General features: G+C 52.3%; 2 protein-coding genes across 2 annotated transcripts; both read left to right on the plus strand.

Annotated features, from left to right (window-relative positions):
• Positions 1-2,453: 2,453 nt before the first annotated feature.
• Positions 2,454-6,450, plus strand: KVR01_006411 (uncharacterized protein; the record flags this gene model as incomplete). Its single annotated transcript, XM_044791673.1, has 4 exons — positions 2,454-3,053; positions 3,132-3,263; positions 3,323-3,545; positions 3,638-6,450. 4 exons carry the CDS (start codon positions 2,454-2,456, stop codon positions 6,448-6,450), a joined length of 3,768 nt encoding a protein of 1,255 aa, XP_044645214.1.
• A 349-nt stretch (positions 6,451-6,799) lies between these two features.
• KVR01_006214 (uncharacterized protein) lies at positions 6,800-7,886 on the plus strand. Its single transcript, XM_044785327.1, has 3 exons — positions 6,800-7,034; positions 7,119-7,560; positions 7,639-7,886. The coding sequence occupies exons 1-3, from the start codon at positions 6,970-6,972 to the stop codon at positions 7,849-7,851; spliced, it is 720 nt and encodes a 239-aa protein (XP_044645017.1). The 5' UTR covers positions 6,800-6,969; the 3' UTR covers positions 7,852-7,886.
• Positions 7,887-8,148: the final 262 nt, after the last annotated feature.

Consider the following 8,148-nt stretch of genomic DNA (forward strand, 5'->3'; position numbering starts at 1 on the left):
AAAGGACAATCCACTGGTGGCAATCCATCTGGCGCTTACTACTTCAAGGGTATATAATTCATCACATATATGAAAAAAAACACATAAATGCAAATACAAGCAAAAGCGCCAATACGCCATTCTCCAGCCATCTTTTTTCCATCCCCCAACCTGTCAAGATCAAGTCGCTTCTGATTCTCAATGCAGAGGCAAAACTCTGAAAGTCTGACCATGGGCCGATAACGAACATTTCGATCTGTCTCTAATATGCCAGCAAACCTAGGTAGCAAGTGCACGTCGGCATGAATAGCGGTCCGAAAATCCAGCTCAACGCTGACTTGTCCGAGCCATCGACGAATCCTTTCTTGTCGGAAACGGTATATGTTTGAAATACTTCCGTTTGCAGGGAAAGACGGCAGGCACCGATATCGATGGCCCGGTGACCGAGGTGGGTCAGCTCCCAGTCGATCACGAAGAGCCGAGGGAATTTAGCCATGACGTAGATCTCCCCATTTGACATTGAAGTAACATTCTGATGTATGGCATATAAACCTGTTAGTTCTCTCAGACTAGTATCATTTGATTATCAATGATGACCTACTTACCCAACCAGAAGTCCCCGTGTATCAGCCCCCTGCTGCCATAATCTCCTAGTAGCGGCCCATTAAGCTCAAACTCTGCGTTCATTGCAACCTTGATGCTTTCCAACACGTCCAAGTGTCCTCCCACGAGCCCTGGGTAGGTTTCAAGTATTCCAAGAAAACTCTCGTAGGTGATCTTACGTTTCAACATTCTCGCCACTGTATTCTGATCGATGGTAGCTCGCAGTTGGGCCTGCTCTGGCTTTGACGTTCAATGGCGAAAGTGGCGAAGCCAATAACCAGTCTTATAACCCACAGATGCAGGAGTGCTGCCCGGGAGTATTTCCTTGACAAGTGACGTGATGAATTCATCGTGTCCGAGCAATCTCTCAGACCCTGCGTATTAGTCTTTCGCTCAAGCAAGTAGACTGGGAGGCGTGGTGGCCTCACCACAGGATGTGAGGGACTAATGGTGCACGAGGAATCTGCGAGCGCTCGAAGAATGGGCCTTTCACAAGCCTAGACAAAGCAGATGACATCAGAATACCACCTAATACTACTGAACAGCGTTGGCGTTGACCATATACATCGTGCAACATCTAGCAGTAAATGTGGGTTTCCATGCGGTTAACGACCATCACACTTTCAGTCAGACCTCGGGATGCTTGCGGCTCAAAAATTAGTGGGTAGCAAGACTCTTCTTATGTTCAATATGTAGAGCGACTGTGGTTACGATGCTGACGAGATACATGTTCTACCCTAGGGTACAAGAAGATCTTCATTAAAAACTGTGAACGGAGAGATCTAAACCTCAACAGTCCCACACTGAGAACCCTGAGGTCTTGCACACAATTACTACCTGGGTAGGCTTATTTCCTGGAGCCTGTGATAGTGTAACTACAATGACAGACAGGAAGACCTTCATTGAGTGTTGACCTTGCAGTATCACCCAAAATGATTTAGTTCAAGTCATATGAGTGGCGTCTTGTTGAAGTCCGTCCGGCAGTACCAATTGGTCCAACATTGTAAGGCCCCACCAAGCAGTATCAAATCCTGTGTTACCCGTTGTAAATGCCTGCCTGTTGTTATTTTTAGGCGTGCTCCGTATTTAACCCCAGAGCACCCAACTACGCAGGATTCAAATCCTGTCGGTCCAGCTCGCAGGTCAGTGCTGTGCCTGGGCTCGGTGGAGAGTAACATTTGCGCCAGGCTTGACCAAGGCAAGTGGCGGTTTAGTAGATGCACGCCGCCTCGAAGCGAGCCGCAGGTCGGTCACCACGGTCCACAGTCTCCTACAATTCTTTCCACTGGTGATTGATGAGCCGAGTATACATGACTCGTTGACGTTGGTACGTTGTAGACTGAAGAGCTCAGAGTATCATATCGAACTCAATTGCTCATGGGTCGCATAAACGATTTGCATGTAGCTGGGCTTTGACAGATAGTCAGAGCCCCGTACATCTTATAATAAAACCAACTTCATGTAATTGCATAGAATACAGTGCTCGGTGATTTGCATCACTAACACTTCCAGTAACAGCGCCCTGCTTTCTGAAAGTTAAACGTGCATATGCAGGAGTCGTTTAGGAAGCGGCCAGGGTGCCGCCCCACGTCGACCAAATTCACGGCCGCCATCTCGTACTCCTTCTTGGATGGAATCCATCCTTTCCAACGAACATAAGATGGACTCGGAATGATCCCAACTCCTGACAAAATTGCTCTTGATCATCGCATTTTACCACTCGCACCATCTTTCTGTTCTCCCGTGCTGTGGAGTCTCCGCAGGTTCCGGAGTCTCACAAAAATTGTGGCCCGCGCATAATTACCAGTAGTTGGACACCTAGCTACTAGTACTTCTTACCCGGGCAGCAAAAGCCTTACGACGAATACAACATGGAAGCTCCTAAGGTAGGACCAGTCCATACAAATGAATATATTTCACGCCGATTCCTGACGACATGCCAGCACTCCCGAGTTCACGACTTCTTTTCGGGTGTCTTCCATCCACATCATCGAGAAGCACCTCCACAGCCCAAAGACCACAAGCAGGTCAATGGTGCTATCGTTGAGAAGACACTGGCACGTTCTCCGCCAGTCAAAATTCATGAAGGCTTTGATGCTGGGCCTCCCGCTACCCAGGATGATAAGACTCCCTCACAGCATAGCACAGTCGAAACAACCCCCGAGCAGGAGGCCGAGGTCGTCCACTCACCTGATACCAAGGTCTCGAGCACCGCGTATGACGAAGCCTGGTCGCGGCTGAGCGAAGAAGACAGGGCAAATCTGTCCGACGAGACCACGGTCAGAGCATTGTTTGAGAGACTTGATGAGACTGACCAACAACATCAGTCAAACTCTTGGCTCAAGAGGGGCAAAATGGCTGCCGGTCTGCAGTACGTCAGCAGCATCTGCGGGTGGATTAACCTCGTCGCGTCTTGGATCCCAGAGCCAAGCTTGGGTGCTGTGTTAGGCCTCATCAAAGGCTTTGTTGCTGTAAGAAAGAACAAAATGTCCTCCCTCATCTCTAGTAGGGTGATCTGCACTTTGACTGATCATGCACAATCGGCATAGATGGCCGTAAGCATATGCGGCGCATACGATAGCCTCACAGGCCACATTCGAGAGTTGCTGGACCGCATCCCAGTCATTGAACGGTGCAACTCAGTGCTCTGGTCTAACAGTGCTTCCTTTGACATCCACAATGTACGTTAAGATTACCCTAAGATTCGAGTTATGGCACGTGACAGTTGACGATCGACAAGATTTTGGTGGCTTGCTATTCGACCTTACTCGCTTTCTACAGTAAGGTGATGGCCTTCTTGCAACAGGAGAGTCGCATCAAACGGATGTTGGAGACTTTTCATTCTGAGATTCCAGGGATCCTTGCAAATTTCAATGGCCACGCCGAAAAGCTGTCGAGGATGATGGAAGTCGAGACACTTGTGACAGTGAGGAAGATCTTGGATCAACAAACAGAGAGCTTCGGTGCGTAGACCATGATGAAAAATCCTTTCGGCAGTCCTGACGAAGAGGAAGCCCTCGTACCATCACTTTCACTGACTGATTCCGTCTCATAGTCGATGACAACTTGTACAATCGGCACCACATCGGCAACCGTGACGGCAGCGAAGACGATCGATCCGATGAAGCTTGCCGTTGGCTCATTTCTGAGGAGCAGTTCGAAGACTGGGCATACGGGCCTCACGGCGTCTTAACCATGTATGGAGTCGCTGGCTGCGGCAAGACATCGATGGCAGCCTTTGTTACGAAGTATCTACGCGAGGAAGCAAGAGCCCCCGTCCTGACATATTACTGCACGCAACAGGAGAACGATGAGCTACGACTCATCCTCTGCAGCCTGACCTATCAGCTACTGCAAGCCAAGCCGGGATTGAAGGAAAACTTCAAAGACTGGTTCGAGAAGCGACAAGCCGTGACTCTAGAGAAGCCATCCGACAAGCCAGCCGTCCTCTCAGAGTTCTTCTTCAGCTCGCTTCAAGCTTCCAGGGAGCAGGTGTTCGTCGTTCTCGATGGCCTTGATGAGTGCGAGGAGGATGTTCGAGGAGCGCTTCTCGTCATGTTCAGGAAGCTCGTGTCCAAGGGTGCTCTGGTCAAGGTATTCCTGTCTTCGCGACAGAGAGACGACATCCTCCAGACCTTGATCAGCCCTGAGGAAACGGAAGAAAAGTCCGTGACAGGGCCATCGCCCCAGATACCTCTTTTCCACATCGAGATGAACCCTACCGCGGAGCGCGACCGCGTCCTGGCCCGACACCTGGCTGCCAAGCCCCTCCGACACATCCAGGACAGCAAGGTGCGGGAGAACGCCATAGAGCAGCTGGCTAAGCGCGCCGGAGGTTCAGCCATCTGGCTGCACATGGCAATGGCGTCACTGGCCGGCGCCAAGAACGAGCACCGCATCGAGAAGTGTCTGCAGTTTCTCGAGACGGATCCAAAGCTCGTTGACTGGTACGAACAACTCTTCAAGGATGCCGAGGCGGCTACGTGCAACGACCGTGAGATCCTGGAGCGAGCCCTGGAAACCTTGGCCGTGGCCCGAAGGCCCCTGACCGTTGACGAGCTCGCCAGGGCAGCCAACATAGACGACCCCGAGAATGGAGACAGTCTGGCTCTTCTCAACGAGGCGGCGGAGGAGATTGATTTCCTGAGTCTCGTTCGCCCGTTTGTGGCTACACTGCACGAGACCACGGATGGGAAAGATGTGCGGGTCCGTCTTGTGCACCAGTCGCTGCTGGAACTGCTTCTCACTGCCCGGCCGTCCGAGTGGGAAGAGATGGCGAGAGCCAAGAAGAACAAGAAAGTAACCGACAAGGAAAAAGAACAGCGTCGCAGCGAGCTGAACAAGGATCTGATGCGGAGGTGTGTTAAATATCTCCTTTTGGATGACCTGGAGGATGCGCCGTCCGGCGAGGGTGACAGCACAGCGGCAGTCGCCAGTCCAGATATCAACCAAGAGGACGACGAGCCATGTGATGGTTATGGTACCAGTGACATGTTCGCGGAGCCCGTGACCCAGAAGAGGACTCGAACCCGGGCTCAGATCTCGCACTTACATTTCTACGAATACGCCGCGCTACATTGGTTCGTTCATTTTGCCGCATGTGGGAAAGAGGCCACAGAAGACCTCAAAGAAGATGCGATGAAACTTCTGGACGTTAACGCCAGCGGATGCAAAGATTGGGTAGCCTTCGTCCGGACCGAAACGGAGGCCCAAGGAGAGAGGTTCCCAAATTCTTCTCAACCTGCCACCTTAGCAGCCTACTTCGGCCTGATCGAAACCCTCGCTGGCATCGTCACTAACAACAGCACCATATCTCAGCCTACAAAAGACGAGGCACTCTTCTGGGCGTCCCGCGGAGGCTACGAGGACATTGTCAAGCTTCTCCTCCGAAACGGCGCCGATCCAAATCCCCATATCGTCGACGAGCACACCGCCCTGACAGTCGCGGCACATCGTGGGCATCAGGGTTGCGTCCAAGCCTTGTTGGCTGATAAGCGGACAGACATCAATGCGAAGGGCACAAGGAGCCGCACAGCGCTCTCGTTCGCCGCCGCCAACGGCCACGAGGAGATATGCATGGCTCTCATGCAGCGAGAGGACTACAGGCTCGACGACGCAGACTGGAAGGGGATGACTCCGCTCTTCTATGCGGCCGGCTCTGAACATGTGGCTATCGTCAAGGCCCTTGTCGCACTTCCCCGTGTCAATGTCAACCATCGGGAAAATTCCGGGCGAACGACCCTGAGCCGCGCAGCTGAGGGGGGTTCCGTCGCACCTCTCAAGCAGCTTCTCGAAACAGAGGGCATCGATGTCAACCTAGCTGACAATGATGGCTCGACGCCGCTCATGTGGGCTGCTACTATGGGAAACGCAGCTGGTGCTAATCTGTTGCTGGAGCACCCGTACATCGATAAAGCCGCGGTGAACTCGAAAGACAGGAAGAACGCTATCCATTTCGCATGTCAGTCGGGCATACAAGAGATGCTACAATGTCTTTTGAAGCACGGCTGCCCCGGGATCGACGATCCAGACGTTGACGGCTGGACACCGATGATGTGGGCCATCGAGAAAAGCCCGGAGTGCGTCTCGACTTTGATTGCGACAGGCCAAGTCGACCTCCAGCACCGTGATAAAGAGGGCAGGAGTGTTCTGTCCCAGGCGGTTCAGTGGGGGCCCTCTGTCGAAGTCATCAGGATCCTTCTGCATCATGGCGCCGATCCGGAGGCGGCGGATGGGGATGGGCAGACGCCGCTGGACGTGGCGATGAAGAGAGGAGCCCCTGTTGGCTTCGCGATGGCGGACGAGCTCTCGTCCTGGATCAACAGGAAGCGAGGTGATCATGGTCAGTCTGTCCGTGATACTGAGTAGCTAGCATTGATCAATTACGACACCTTGAGTATGGGGAAAATAATACGTGAAGGTGGTGTGAGACCGTGTCGCAGCGTGCTTTGATCGACGTGTTATTCACCCCGGGGCAACAACCCTCAATCGTTCTGGCCTTACAGATGCGGGAAGGTGATTGACACTCTCGCACGTGAGACTGGCAAGTTGGACGCCCAGGGTCCTCTGCTCCCACCGCGTAAGACGTGCAGGTGTACCCATCAAAATGGACATGTTGGTGACCAATTCGGGCTTAGGCTCGACCACTGCAGGCTAGAATCCATACAGTGAACACACTGCACGTTGGTTCCATCAAGCGAGACTCTAAAATTTGTCCTTTTGCGATAAGTAGATACTTGATTAAATACCCGGGGATGCCGCCGCCGCCCCTCTGTTCATCAACGGAGCTCCTCTGCCTGCAACAAATCGCGTGATCCATGACAGCCCGATTGGTATCGCAGCATCGTCAGCATCAACTCGGAACTCTCCACGATACAAATTTCTGCCATGTCTGAACGGCGTGTTAAACGAATGGTGCCCGAGGAGACTGAAAATGGTCCCGTCGCACGGGCGTAAGTCATCTGGCATCTTGTCCTACCTGAGAGCACATGTCATCCAGATCCAACCAGTCTCGCTGACACTAGGCATGCATGCAGTCTTGAAGGCGCCATCACAACGCGTCCTCTGACTGGGAAGGACATCCCACCGGGTCGCGATCACATGTATGAATGCGTGTTTCAACTAGATCACCCTGTCTTCGAGCGGCTGAAGGGCCAGAAGATGCCTCTCCATTTCCATTCCTCTCAGCACGAATACATGCAGGTACTCGAGGGTCGACTGCTTTACGAAGTCGAAGGCAAGGAGATGGTGTTGAAACCGGAGGATGGCGAGGTCTGCATCAAGCCATGGACTCACCACCGGATTCTGCCGACGCCTCCTACGGATGGCCCTTCGGGAAGACGCACTGTGTTCAAGCTCTCGAGCTCCGATTCGGATCAGGTTTTCAAGCTTGACGACATCTTTTACGAGAACTGGTACTCGTATCAGGAGGAATTCATTGTTCACGGCGGAAGCATCAGTCTTCTCCAAATCCTAGTCGTGAGTTTGATGGGTTACCTACCCAGATGTCTTTTCAAGTTGTTCACAAGTCTAATATCGACTGTTTGTCACTGGTAGATGTATGACGCTGGTGGCTCGTATCTGTCGCTACCTAGGTGGATACCATTTGGGAAAGCAATATCCTACTACATCCTGGGCATCGGTATGGGTAGATATCTGGCGGCTGCATTGGGGTATCAGCCATATTATCGGGAGTGGACAACCAAATGGGATGAAGCCTGTAGGAAGATGGAGACCACTTTGTTCCAGCGGCGGTTTGCGAGGAAATAGTAATTCGTGGCGCCTTTCTCGGGTCGCCACGAGAGAAGCCATATCAAAAATGGTAACCAATATCAATCCATCTCTGTTTGATTGTCCTGAGTGTCATTTATGACCACCTGGGCATACCGTGCCCAGGTAGCTGCCCAGTAGGCGGAGTAGCCAAAAACAAAAACATACAGCACCGGGTATTCGCTGGTCGTCACCGACCCAACTACTAATCCAGCGATTACAGACTTGACTAAGGGAGAGCGGACGGGATCCCGTATTTTCCTGTATCTATGGCCGTATGTGCTTGGTGGAGTGGTG

The sequence above is a fragment of the Diaporthe batatas genome (genome assembly GCF_019321695.1).
Source record: "Diaporthe batatas strain CRI 302-4 chromosome Unknown Contig00006, whole genome shotgun sequence".
Classification (NCBI taxonomy): domain Eukaryota; kingdom Fungi; phylum Ascomycota; class Sordariomycetes; order Diaporthales; family Diaporthaceae; genus Diaporthe; species Diaporthe batatas.

Bases quoted from the DNA above. Each gene is read 5' to 3' on its own strand.
- KVR01_006214 (XM_044785327.1), top strand. From the start codon at position 6,970: ATGTCTGAACGGCGTGTTAAACGAATGGTGCCCGAGGAGACTGAAAAT. The intron at 7,035-7,118 runs GTAAGTCATCTG...GCATGCATGCAG, and splicing joins AATGGTCCCGTCGCACGGGC to TCTTGAAGGCGCCATCACAA. The intron at 7,561-7,638 runs GTGAGTTTGATG...TGTCACTGGTAG, and splicing joins GTCTTCTCCAAATCCTAGTC to ATGTATGACGCTGGTGGCTC.